The sequence below is a fragment of the Epinephelus fuscoguttatus genome, linkage group LG21 (genome assembly GCF_011397635.1).
Source record: "Epinephelus fuscoguttatus linkage group LG21, E.fuscoguttatus.final_Chr_v1".
NCBI lineage: Eukaryota > Metazoa > Chordata > Actinopteri > Perciformes > Serranidae > Epinephelus > Epinephelus fuscoguttatus.
Genome location: NC_064772.1, coordinates 7,727,947 through 7,742,278, shown reverse-complemented (window position 1 = coordinate 7,742,278; position 14,332 = coordinate 7,727,947). Strand labels below are relative to the sequence as shown.

Sequence of the window (14,332 nt, the reverse complement as noted above, 5' to 3'; positions counted from 1 at the left end):
CCTGGGATGTGTTGGTACGGTCCACATTGCAACTTGTAAAAGACGGTTCGGTGGCCGATGCATTCTACAAAATCATTAAAGAGATGAATGCCTCAAACGTAAGCCATTTGGTTATTCTGTATGCTTTGTTTGTAGACACAGTGTGTTGTCTCGTACCTGCGGACACCTTGACAGAATTGAGAAGGTTGCATTATTATATTCGCATTATCCACAGGACCTCTGCCATGAATTTGCTCTCGTCTGCTTTAGCCTAATGCTATGTTGTTGTTTGTAACCATGTATAGCTCATTTATCTTAAATGTTTGAATCATGTATATAGCTCATATATCTTAAATGTTTGAATCATGTATATAGCTCATATATCTTAAATGTTTTTGAATCATGTATATCTCGTATATTTAAATGTTTTGAAGTGTGTAAACCTCATATATCTTAAATGTTTGAAGCATGTATATCTTAAATGTTTGAATCATGTATACCTCGTATCTTAAATGTTTGAATCATGTATATAGCTCATACATCTTAAATGTTTGAATCATGTATACCTCGTATATCTTAAATGTTTGAATCATGTCTATAGCACATATATCTTAAATGTTTAAATCATGTATACCTCGTATATCTTAAATGTTTGAATCATGTATATACCTCGTATAACTTAAATGTGTGAATCATGTATACCTCGTATAACTTAAATGTTTGAATCATGTATACCTCGTATAACTTAAATGTTTGAATCATGTATATAGCTCATATACTGTATCTTAAATGTTTGAATCATGTATACCTTGTATTACTTAAATGTTTGAATCATGTATACCTCGTATATCTTAAATGTTTGAATCATGTATATACCTCGTATATCTTAAATATGTGAATCATGTATATACCTCGTATAACTTTTAAAATAAATGTTTTGGTAAGCGAGCGGTTGTGTTCATTATTGATTCAACATGTCAGAGAAACGTGTCATGAAAAAGGTTTATTACAACCTGTCTCACCCGGGTAGTTTAGGAGGAGTCGAACGACTCCACAGCGCCGTACAAGATGAGACGGGGAAAAGAGTAAACCCTGACCGAGTCAGAGAATTTTTAGCCGAGCAAGACGCATACACTCTGCATAAACCTGCCAGAATACATTTTCCCAGAAATAGGGTTTTTGTACCGCGACCTCTGAACCAATTTCAAGTGGACCTCTGTGACATGTAAGCCTTGACCGAGCACAACGACGGTTTTAAATATCTGTTGACAGTCATCGATGTGTTTTCAAAGAAAGCGTACATGCGAGCGCTAAAAAACAAAACGGCGTCCCAAGTCGCTAGGGCGTTTGACTCTGTTTTAGACGACAGTCAGACCCCTGAAAAGTTACAAACGGACGCGGGTAAAGAATTCTTTAACAGGACTTTTAAGGTGCTGATGGGTAAACGCGGTATTAAACATTTCGCCACGGCCAGTGATCTGAAGGCCTCGGTGATTGAGAGATTTAACCGTACATTGAAAACTAGAATGTGGAGATATTTTACAGCCGAAAACGCCCGCAGGTACGTAGACGTCCTGCAGGACTTGGTTAAAAGCTATAATAATGGCTATCACATGAGTATAAAAATGATGCCTATGCAAGTGACGTCCGAGAACACCCTGCAAGTTTTTCAAAACCTGTACGGCTCGATCCCCCTGAGCTTCCAAGAAAAGTTAAAGATGAATTTTAAACAGGGAGATCTCGTGAGAATATCTAAAATGAGAGGCGTGTTTGATAAGAAATACGAGCAGAGTTATACCAACGAGGTGTTTACAGTGGCCGAGTGCGTACCCCGAGTACCCCCCGTGTACAAACTATAAGATTATGACGGAGAACCTATCCGGGGTACGTTTTACGAAGCGGAGCTGCAAAAAGTAAAGATGCCGCGAGACAAGAGCTACGGGGTGGAAGAAATTTTGGACCGACGCGTCGGCGGCGGAGAAAAACAAGCGCTGGTACGCTGGAAAAACTGGCTCGAGAAATTCAACAGCTGGGTCAAGGTCGGCAAGCTGAAAAATCTGTAAGAGCGCGCCGTACATCAGATTCGTATTCATTTCATCATGTCTCAGATCTCAGGCGGCGAGGGGTTTTACGTTACCCTGCCCTCCAACGCCAGCGCGCACGTATTTAAAAATAATACCGGCTCCAGTTTCCACGTCAACTTGGCGCAACACATTGACTTGGAGGGCCCGTGGCAAGTGGCCTTGACGGAGATTTCGTACCCGCACACGTGGCATAACATTCCTCAAGACACGGCCTACTTTGAGTGGAGAAAGAAACCCGCGACACCCGACGGGGAGACCGTAGTCAACCATTGAAGGTTCAGAGGGGGATATTACGCCAACTTTGAGCAGCTCAGGGCCGAGCTAAACACACATCTTAGAGTCGTCGACAGCGACATCTTTTTAGCGTTTAACAACATCCAAAAAAGATTTGAATTTCAGGCAGGTGGTCAGTATCATCTGCGCGTTTTTCTGCCCGCGTCTTACATATTGGGCATGAAATCGGGAGAATGGTTCATGTTCGACGCCAGGTTGGCGCCCCACCCGGCCGATATAAAAGTGGGGAATTACCACCTTTACTGCTACAGCGACGTGGTAAGTCATCAGCTCGTAGGCGACGCCTACGCTCCGCTCTTGAGGACCGTCCCTATACAAGGGACGTACGGAGACGTCATCACAAAGTGTTTTAATCCCGCCTCGTATCTACCGGTCGTCAAGAAACACATTGAAAGAATCCACGTTGAGATTAAGACCGATCAAAATAAGCCGGTAAACTTTACCTTTGGCAAGACTATTGTGAAACTCCATTTCAGACCCGCAAAGACCTCGTTGAAACCATGACCCTTACCATGATCCTCGTCGTTTTGTGAGCTACTATGAAAACCAAGCGGGCGGAGCCCTCCCCGGTTTTTACGGCTCCCCCGTCATGTACGGACGAGGGATAGGGTCTATATTTTCAAGATTATTCCGTTTCGTGTCCCCTATCGTTAAAAAAGGTTTTGCCATCGCGAAACTCTAATCAGACGTCTCAAGAAGGATCCGGGGGTATTATGGTTTTGGCCAGAAGAGCGGGAAAGAGACCTCTGGGGGAGCGCGTTTCATGAGGATCTAAAAAACGTCGACGCTCCGCCAAGGGTAAGTCAGTCGGCACGAGAGGCGCTAAGGGAAACAAGTCTACCCGGAGCCCCTCAGCAGCGGCGATAAGGTCCGGCGATATCTTTTAGAAAAAAAAAACAAAAACAAAAACATAAACAAAAAACAAAACATGGCTCTTTTACATCACAAATCGGCTGAGTGCAGCATGGCGGAGCTGGATTTATTTTCAGCCCCCATGACGCAGCTGTCTATAGACGAAAAGCTCTACGCAGAGATTTTGCCTTTTTCGGCCATTACAGACTCAGGGCCTATAGAGTTTTTCATTCCCGGAGACGGCGAAAAATATTTGGATTTGCTACACCTGCGACTGAAAATTACCAAAGCGGACGGTACGAACCTGGATAACGACGCGCCCGTAGGCCTCGTGAATTATCCTCTGAATACCATTTTCAGTCAGTGCGACGTTATTCTCGGCGACAGATTGATATCGCAGTCCAGCGCCACTCACCCGTACAGAGCCATGATCGAAACCCTCCTCAACTTTTCAGAAGATTCTCTAAAAAGTCAGTTTACTGCCGGGTTATTTTACAAAGACACGGCAGGCTCAATGGATTCTGTGGTGACAAATAACGGACCTAACAAAGGTCTGGTGAAGAGAGCTCAGTTCACCGCTAATTCCCGCGAGCTTCACCTGCTGGGCCCTCTCCACGCCGACATACTTTTCTGCGAGAGGCTTCTCTTGAACTCTGTGGATCTGAGAATTAAACTGACCCGTGATAGCGATGTCTTCTGTCTCATGCAAGCCGCTAACGCTCATTTTAAATTAAAAACATCGGGCGCTTCTTTGTTTGTCAAGAAAACGACCGTTTCCCCCGCGGTGCGTCTGGGTCACGCAGCGGCCCTGTTGAGGGGTAATGCGCTCTATCCTTTGTCCCGCATCAACGTGAAAACTTACTCCATCCCGGCAAATACTCGTATGTAATCAAGAAAATCTCTTTTTGGGCACGATGCCGAAATATGTAGTGTTGGCTATAGTGAACCACGAAGCCTTTACGGGAAAAAGTGACCTGTCGCCCTTCAACTTTGCTCACAACGATGTGGAATACTTGGCCCTATGACACAACGGCAGACAGGTGCCTGCCAAAGCTTTCCAGCCTCAATTCGACCAAGGCCAGTCGGTCAGAGAGTTTTACAACATGTATGTATAAAGATTTGCCGCTGGGCATCGACAGGGAGGATTTTAACCAGGGTTACTCGTTGTTTGTGTTTAATCTCAACGCGGCCGAAGACGCAGACGCCTTGTCCCCCGTCTCCAACGGGTGCTTGAGGTTGGAAATGAGATTCAGAGTTCCTCTGCCGCATACAACCACTCTGATCGTGTACGCGTGTTATGAGAGTATTTTGGAGATCAACTCCAAACGTTAAGTGCTGGTGGATTATTACTGAGAAAAGAAAGAAAGAAAAGAAAGAATATGAATAACCACCAACTGGAAAGCGTCATGCGACATTTACTGGGAGATGCGTTTTGCGGCGTGTGGGCTTCGGACCAACTACCGGCGCCGATGCGCTCATTCAGACGTCCCGCCTACATAATCGTCAACACGCATCCCAGTCATCAGCCCAGAGAACACTGGCTAGCGCTCATTCTGGACCAAGACGGGAGCGCCACTTTTTTCGACGCATTCGGACTGCCGCCCAACTTTGTGTATTACCCGAAAACCGTGTTACAGTTTTTAAAAAGCCGTTGTAAGAAAAAATTACTGTACCAGAAAAGACAACTTCAAGACATTGCATCAACCGCCTGCGGACAGCATTGTGTTTATTATTTATGTCATAGGACCTGCGGGCTACCTTTTGAGAGCGTGCTATCTCTGTATCACGACGACGTCGTAAAAAATGATGAAATGGTATCAAAGTTTGTGAAAAAAATATCAACGCTGTACGAGGATTCAACAAGCAGATTCTTTTTACCACACTGCCTGTTCTCTAGAAATGTTCAAAGATTGTTACAACTTGTTTAAGAATTAAAAGAAAAGACAAGACAAACGTCAATGTTGTTGTTGTTGTTATTGTACTACTCTTTTATTAAAGTAATTATCACGCCGTATAATTAATCCAACGAGCGGCCGTTTTCCACTTTTTTCTTTCACTCCTTTTTAACAGCGTAACCCATTCCTCCTCCTCCTCCGCAAACGGAATTAAATCTTGTTTCTTCCGCTTTCCTTTCTCCCTCTTGACCGGCGCTACGGCCCCCTCTTCTCCTTCTTCCTCTTCTTCTTCTTCTGCTCGCTCTCCTTCACGCCACCCTCCGACGGTTTCGACTTTAGACAGCCGTAGGCTGTGGTGAATGCCGCGATAAACACGTTGTCCGTCTTGTTGGGGGGTGCGATATACCGATCGCCATGACACCACTGAATCAGAGCCGTGGTCTCATTTAGGAAGGAAAAGTATTTGACTTTGTGTTTTTCTGAAAACATGTAACTGAAAAACTCCTCCGGTTCCCTGATGAGCATGGTCTGGTTCAGGTTACTTCTCTGGGCAAACTTTCCCCATAAGCTATTTAGACAGAGATTAGCCACCTGTCTTTTAGCCGGGTTCGATTGAATTTTGTCCGCGTCCAGCAAAATGCCCTGATTTGCCCCTTAGTCCGCAATGTACTTTCGTCTACTCTCCGGATCCGAGGCCTCGGCGGGGTAGCCCGAGGCCTCCTGTTTACCCTTGAGAAAAGTGTGCATGTACTCTACAAATACGTTGTCGCTGCGTCTATCAAAGTGCCACACCTCTGTGATCTTACCTAGGCGGTACCCCAACTCCAAGGCTTTGTTAAATTCAGGAGTGACCCAAAACCCCGTCAATACCCTGCCCTCATCGTCGTGGGTACACAAGCCGGCCTGAAAATTAAGATCGGCGCACGTTCGACAGAGGGTGAACACCAGTTTACCCGAGGGTGTTTTGTAGGGCAACACGGGGAAAAACAAACCTCGAGGAGGGTAGACGACGGCCCTGATTAACCCAAAGTAGTTTTGCGGCTCTTTGAAATCTCGGTAAACTATTTCAGGGTGTCCTAGAGGATAGGGAAAGGCGCAGTTAACGTAGGGATACAAGGATGTCATGTCCACGTAGTGTACGGTTTTGTTCGCCGCCGCCGTGTACCTCAGCCTCACGGCACTCGTCCTACCGCCGTACAAAGCGTCGCGGGGTGACAAAGGTCGGGGGGTTTTGGCACGCTTGAGAAAGTCTCTCAGAGGCGGATGGGATTTTTTCAACTCGAGCCAATTGTGCTCTCTCATCACGTTCACCTTGAGACCGTGGACGGACTCTAACATCTGTATTCGCGCCACGGTGGAGGCGTGCAACTCGTCAAACGGTCTGCCCGTCAGAGGGCAGATGTCATGAGGCTGAAAGCAGGACGGACAACCGTGATAAAAACAACCCAGAAACTCCCAAGCCGTTTTCACGCCTCTGACCTCGGCGTAACCTTCTACAAAGTAGCGACCGATCTGTTTTTCACCCGCGTTCAACGCGTGCTGAATAAAGACGCCCTCGGTATGCGCCACCCACTCTAACCACTGAACGCCGGCGTTTGAGTAGGTTTTGCGACGTCTTCGATAGTCGTCGGGAGAAGGAATGGCCAGGGTGTCACGACGTAGGAAATTTGTGCGAAACACTTTCATGCAGGCCGAAGCGATGGTGGCGCAACTGAAAGGGTCCACGCCCGTTTCGTCGATGTAACCTTTTCTGAAAATGTCGCAGGCTCACGCGAGAATATCCACGTCGTTTTGACAGTAGCGGACGGCTTCTTTCTCAAAATTGAACATGCCATGACGCACCGTCTCGTACCACGCTTCAAATTCTCTCTTGCCCTCTCTGCTCATTTGTTTGACGCCGTAGGCCTCTGGCTCGGGGTAGGGGCCTATGTACTTTAAATGATTCTCGGAGCTAAATCGATGGGGAAAAAAACCCTTGTTTTTATCAGGAAAACCTAGGGCTTTGGGCAGAGCCGACAGACGGCACGTCAAGAAACTGAGACTGTTGATGTATCTGTGTTCGTAATCGGGGTCGGTGAAACGTACGACTTTGCTTCCCCGCATTACGAGCGCCTCGGGCTTCAGGTTCAGAGACAGCATGGCGTTGAGCACAATGTATCCGTCAAATCCTCTGGCGTTGTGAGCGATAAAGATGGATTTTCTGTACACGGGTCGTCTGAAATACAAAATAAACTGTTTGGCGCAATCTATGCCCTGAGCATTCCACCTTTTGCAGTCGAGGGTTTTCGTACACACCAGAAAAGGGACGTGCGCTCCCGACGAGTCTATGTACGTCTCAAAATCGTAGAAAATCAATTTCTCCGTATGTTTTGTCTCGACGGGTAAACGCCGTATGTAACACAGGTGCTCCTCGCTCTCGTCTTTTCTACGGTTACGCCGCAGATTTTACATTTGACTTTTGGACATGCGTGTTGTTTACCGTTACCGTTCATAGCGATGTAGTATAGCATGTCGCATTTTTTGCATCTTTGCATCTCCAACAGAAACATAAACACCGTCTTTTGTCTTCTCGGTGAATCGGTCGCAAATTTAGAGAGCGTTCGAGCGTCGTCAGTTCTGAAGAACACTACAATTTTGCAGTTTGAGAGTTTGAGTTTCAGTTTCACTATGTCGCCGAACGTTACCGCGGTCTGATCGTTCAAAGCCGCCTTACTTTGAAAGTCTCTGCCGAGCGCAAACGCTTCGCTATCGACGATATCGGGGTAAGGCAGGTGAGCCAAATTAATCGCAAAACAAAGTTGGTTGTCGTGGCCGTTGATTACGACCCGCAGAGACCGACGCTTTTTTTTAATAATCTTGCCGTCTAAGGTATTAGACAAGAGTCTTCGACCGCCGCCTCAGGGTTTTTTGACGAGTTGGACGGTGAATACCAAATTACCGTCGGTTTTAACAGCCATGTTAGATTGCACAATGCGGTCTAGGAAAGACTGTAAGTGAGTTAAATCAAACTCCTCTCCGCTCACGACGCAGGACGCGCCTTGAGGCAGAGTATCGCCTCTCAACTCGAGCTGCACCGCATCTTGTCGTTCGACTTGTGAAATGACTTTCGTCACTGCTTGCGCCATCTCTGTAAACACCCTGACGTAAAATTCACCAAAATCAGCCGTACTTCGATGTAGTTCAGTAATGTTGATGTTGAGCGGATGGCTGGATTCAACGTTGTTAAATCTAGGTCGCGTCACCACCCTCGACGAGGGTGAATTTTGAGGCGAGTTTTCTCGCTGCGATGTGTGTTGATGTTCTAAATTTTCCGAACGAACGTCCTCTACGTTACTCCCTCACTGTTGATTTTGACGGTCGGACGTTGCGAGTTGGACATTTTCTAAACGATTTACGGCGTTGTCTATGGCGTTAAAGACGCTCGTTTGATTTTGGGCACTTTGATTGTTATATGTCTGTTCTCGGTTTGCAAATTCGTGTCGTTTGAGGTTGAGGGATTGGCGGGTATTTGGTTTAACAAATCTTGACATTGGCTTATCGTATTTAAAACAGCTTGCGTATGATTAAGTTCGGCGATAGCAACATCAATATCTGAGAACGGGTCAGGGATAAAAGAAATGACGGGGCTTTGTTCTCCGATTAAAGAGTCGTACCGCGTGGGTATGCTGTTTGAAGAGGACGAGGGTATTTGATTTAGCAAGTCTTGACATTGATTTATGGTGTTTAAAATGCTTTGAGAATGATCAAGATCTGCGATAGCCATATTGATGTCTGTGAGTGGGTCGGTGATTTCTACATCTTGTGCCTCGCATAAAGACTGAGCGGGTTCTCAAATTTCATTTAATACATTCTGGTTTAATTCTTGTATCATCACATCAAGTATTGAGGGACAGCGGTTGCTTTCATCCATGGTTACAGAAAATAAAAAACAAAATTTTAAAAAACCAAACAACAACAACAACAACAACAACAACCCAAACTTACACTCAAACACCAAGGCCTAGCACAAAGAGGATCTCGCTCATGGCCCTTAGCATAGTACCGACGAAAAGATGTATTTTCTTCTTTCTCTCTCTGACAAGGTCGCGCGTACATTTTCTGGGTCTTTTTGCTGAAAAAAAAAATAGAGAGAGAGAGGATTATTCATTATTTTATTCATATTGTATGCTAAATTAAGTAACAAGTAATAAATATGAAATATATGTTTGTTGGTTAGCTATATATCCCATATCTATATCATTTTCTTGTTCCTCACATAAAGATTGAGTGGGTTCCTGAGTTTCATTTAATACATTCTGGTTTTAATTCATGCATCATCAAGTATTGAGGGACGGCGGTTGCTTTCATCCGTGGTTACAGAAAACAAAACTAAAACTAAAATTAAAAAACAAAACTTACGCTCAAACACCAAGGCCCATCACAAAGAGGATATCACTCATGGTCCTTAGTGTAGTACCGACGAGAAGATGTATTTCTTGTCTCTCCCTCTGACAGGTCGCACATTTGAAACTATGCGTACATTTTCTGGGTCTTTCTGCTGAAAGAGAGAGAGAGAGAGAGAGAGAGAGAGAGAGAGAAGAGAAGACACACCTTTACTGATCCCATAATTGAGAAATTCCGGTGTTACAGCGGTCAAGGGGAAAGAGTCGGATTAAAGATTTAAAAATTTAGACCTGAAAAACTAGGCATGCCAAATAAGAACAAAATACAAGAAACGGCGATAAATAACAATTATAATAATAATAATAATAATAATAATAATAATAATAATAATAATGAGAAGCCGTGAATGAAAATGAGCTGTGGATAAAAGGGAGCGCATCTAGTGCAAAGTGATCATTTTAAAAGTCATTATTTTATTCAAATTGTATTCTTAATGAAATAAAACAAGTAATAAATATGAAATATACGTTTGTTGGATAGGGGGGAACGTTTATGAGCCGACGCGTGTTTCACATCGGACCTATATCACATATGCAATGTACGTTTGTTGGATGGGGGGGGGGGGCGTTTATGTGCCGACGCGTGTTTCACGTCGGACATGTATCGATAATGGTCCAACTTCATGTTTGTAGCATTGCAGTGTGAGGCCGACACAGATCCTGCGTTTTTACTTTTTTTAAAAAAGAAAATAAAAGGTTTTTTTGACTCACCGGTTTTACGACCGTTGCAAGAAACACTCGGTCGACCGTTGCTGTCGCTGCTGCTGCTGCTGCTGCTGGGCGTCCGCCACCTCTTCCTCCAGGGTGCACAAGAATGTAGCGTTTGTACAGGAGGACGTGTAGCGTCCTTCGCATGCTCCGGAGCGGTCTGAGACGATGGTTGGACCGGGTCAGCTCTTTTAACCACGTCGGCTGTTGAGGGAATCGGCGCCGGAGCAGAGTGCTTAGTTTCTTCGGCCTCCGCTTGACGAATGATTTCGCTCAACTCTTCCAGATCATCGACTGTGACTGTAAAACAAACAAAAACAACGGAATTTATTGTGTATTAGATGCATAAATGTGTATGAGATGTGCGTTAACAACATCAACGAGAACAAGACTTACAGTCGGACGGGTTGTTATACTCTGGGCTCATGAGATAACCTTCGTCCGTTAGATTGATGATGTCTGTAAATAGAAAATAATAATAAATTAACGGATCGCTGTGAAACTTAAAGGACGAGAAAATGGTTTTAAAAAGATGGTAAAAGTTTTCTTACCAAAGTCCATGATAGGTCTCGGTGTTCCTGTAAATGCACTCTTTGGTGTGAGTAACTAATGAACGTTGGAAAAAGCTGTATTTAAAGAAAACTGTACAAATCATAACTTATGCTTTATTGATTGTAGTAGGCCTATGTGCTTAAAAGCTCACTCCATAATGGTCACCCCATATGCTAAGGTGATTTGGAGAAACTGACGCAAAGTGAATTGTGTGTGTGTGTGTGTGTGTGTGTGTGTGTGTGCGCGTGCATGTGTGGAGGTGAATGTTGGGTGAGAATCGCTTGCACTTTCACACTTTGTACTTTTAGTTAGAACTCATCTTTTCACCCTTTGTAACTAATATAATTAACGTATTTTTTCATGTCACAAACAAAAAGGGTTTAAATAAACTGAATATTTAATTGCTGTGTGTGTGTGTGTGTGTGTGTGTGTGTGTGTGTGTGTGTTTGAGAGAAAGAGAAAGGGAAACAAGAAGATGGTGAGGATTTATTTTAACTACATCACCGTATCGTGATATTGTGAATCATGTCTGGCGTGTCCCCCCCTACATCCCGGCTCCCACAACATTCACCCCGGTGTGTTATTGGGAAAATTCTTCATTCACAAATGCGGATATTTTAAGACTCATTGGAGGAATGAGCTAAAACTCTTAAGTCCCTCAGTCTTGTTAAAGAAAAGAAAGCCCTTACATTATTTTCTTTACTAGAAACATTTAAGTTACAAAAGTTTGAGGAAACAGCACCTGAAGCTAGTTTAACCTACATGTATGAAACTTGGCAGGGTTATGTAACGCTCAGAGACGTACAAAAAAGCCTCTTGGAGGTGTGCTCTAAACCCAACAGGAAGTTGGCCATTTTGAATTTACTGTGCAATTTTGGTGCATTTTTGGCCATTTCCAGGGGTCATAAATGAGCGAACTAGTCCTAAAGATTTCATCCGATCGACTTCAAACCTTGGTCTGTCCCATCCCAAGACCTTGAAGATGAAAAGTTATCAAAAGCTTGAGTTTTCGTCAATGCGTGTGACCGTGGGATGGCGTCAAAGTTAGGGGTCTTGCCACTAAACAGGAAGTAGTTTATAACTCCAGCATACATGGTCCAATTTTGGCCAAACTTCACAGGATTGATGACAGTCCCGCCCTGAACACATCTACATGTCAATAATTAGAGATAAACATAACGCCCCCTACTGGCAACAGGAAATGTCATGTTTTAGACTTTAATGTACATCTACAGAATAGACCAGATCCACCTCAAACTTGGTCAAATAAGCCATAAGACGTTGATGACGCTTTATTGTGAGAACTGTCAGTTTTCGTCGAAGGGTGTGGCCACGGCCTGGCGGCGAACTTTGATGTTTCGCAGTGATGATAAACATTGCTGTAACTTGACTCCACATGGGAATATCTTGCCAAAACTTCACACATGTGATGACAGTCCAGCCCTGAACACATCTACAGAGGAATTTTGAATCACCGCCATAGCGCCACCTTCTGGCAACAGAAAGTTACTTTATACATTTTTTGATGTCCGTCTTCTAGCAGGTTAATTAGACCCACCTCAAACTTGCTGAGCTAAGTCCTTAGACCTTGATGATCCTTAAAAATGAAGCTTTTCAGTTTTCATCAAACGCTGTCACTATGGCACCACCTTGTTCGCCATCAAACACGATGTTGTTTTGAAGGGACAAGGGATGCTTGAAAACTCACCAAACGTGGTATACATATCACAGGTCGCAAGTCCTGTTGTCTGATGTGATTTTTGTGCTTTGACGCACCAAGATGGCTCAACAGCGCCCCCTAGAATACTTCAATTAAGCAGCCCCCAAAGCTGGTTTGACCTGCATGTGTGAAACTTGGTAGGCACCTGTAACACTCTGTTACGTACACAAAAGCCTCTTGGAGCCATGCTCCAAGGAACAACAGGAAGTCCACCATTTTGAATTTACTTGTGCCACTTTTGTGTATTTTTGCCCATTTCTAGGGCTTGTGAATTAACAAACTTGTCCTACAGATTTAATCAGATTGGCTCCAAATTTGGTGTATGTAAGCGTGACTACGTTGTGACCAAAAGTTATTACAGGATCTGCCCAATGTTGAATGGCGTGCCCGCTGCGGAGTGTTGAATTTTGAGGTCTCGCCATGAAAAACGAAATTGCTATAAGTTTGGCGTAAATGGTCCGATATCCACCAAACTTCACATGATTCATATTGGTCCTGCCCTTAACACATTTACATAACCATATTTCCTGATCATCATAGTGCCATCTAGTGGTGACAGGAAGTAGGTCTCATCAAACACTTAACTTTCGATTTATCTGAAAGTTAAATGCTGTGGTGTATATTTGATGTATAAAAACATGATGTATAATTAGTGCGCTCTCCAACTCCCTCTAGTGGAAAGAGGAAGTGATACAAAATGTAAAATATGTCATTCCAGCACTGTATCAAGGATATGCCAAGTCACTCCTGCATGCAATGTCTAACTTTGACAGAAATGAGTTGACGTGCTAGAAGGCCTCCTGCCAGCCCCCCTGAGTTGCGTGAAGGTGCGAGGGCCCGTTCATCGCTGCTTGCAGCTTCAATTTGGTTTTGTTTTGTTTACCACACCTGTACCACAGCAGGTGCCTTTGTTAATGAGGCACAGGTCTACATATTTGATATAATTGTGTGTATACATATACAAGTGTATGTGTATAAGAAAATGTCAAGAAATATATTGTTTAAAAAAGAGCTTTCTGCTAATAACACTGACTCTTCTTCTGTTTCAGGATCAGGAGTTATTGTAGGCGTGGTGGTGGGAGTGGTTGTGGTTGGAATCGTGGTTGTACTGATAGCAGGCCTTGTGTTTTACTGCATATCTAAAAGGTGAGAAAACACATTCTGTCTTAATCTGCTAATTATTATTTGTCTATGCTGTTCTGATGATGTGTGTTGGACACAGACACTAAGAGGACCTCACATGGAACTACATGGCATTCAAAGTGTAAGTATATCTTTCATATTAAACACAGAAGCACTGCTGCTGTGTTCAGATCCTTTATTTAAGTAGCCATTTTTAAAATACTTTGTTATGAAGAACAGTCCTGCATTTAAAGGTACATAGTACTCACTATGCAGCTGTGATGGAAAATTCTGGTATTTGACCATATTTAACCTATAATGTGTTCAGCATGTGTCGTATACCCATGTTCTAAGGTTACTTGTTTTGATGAAACTGAACTTCCAGCTAATGATATGTGTTGCTCATTTAACCCCTAGTGTTAGATACAGCAGAGGCCTAATGGAAGTAGGTTAAAGGTCACGAGCCAGGGAGGCTCAGACACCAAGATCACAAGCCAGGGAGGACACCAAGTGTCCTTGTTAGTCTCAAGAGATGTTGTGTCTTAGGAATGTCAAGGCGCCACATATTTTGACATTGATGTGCATGTGTTATGGGAACTATAAAGATAGCAGGGCTAGAGGACTTGCTGGGCACTCACTCACTGACTGACTGTTCATGCACTTGTGTTGTGGTTCTCCAATGAT

The 14,332-nt window shown here is 43.9% G+C and overlaps 1 protein-coding gene across 5 annotated transcripts; it reads right to left on the bottom strand.

Annotated features, from left to right (window-relative positions):
- Positions 1-394: 394 nt before the first annotated feature.
- Positions 395-13,553, bottom strand: LOC125882246 (uncharacterized). 5 transcript variants are annotated; one of them, XM_049566031.1, is made up of 3 exons: positions 10,806-13,553; positions 10,651-10,713; positions 395-10,554 (listed from the first exon to the last, which is right to left on the bottom strand). In XM_049566031.1, exon 3 carries the CDS (start codon positions 6,788-6,790, stop codon positions 5,759-5,761), a length of 1,032 nt encoding a protein of 343 aa, XP_049421988.1. In that variant the 5' UTR covers positions 6,791-10,554; positions 10,651-10,713; positions 10,806-13,553; the 3' UTR covers positions 395-5,758. The 5 variants fall into 5 exon arrangements, with proteins under 5 accessions (XP_049421988.1, XP_049421984.1, XP_049421985.1 ...); XM_049566027.1 differs by having other exon boundaries at positions 395-9,215; positions 9,503-13,553; XM_049566028.1 differs by having other exon boundaries at positions 395-9,641; positions 10,258-13,553.
- Between the last annotated feature and the right edge of the window lie 779 nt (positions 13,554-14,332).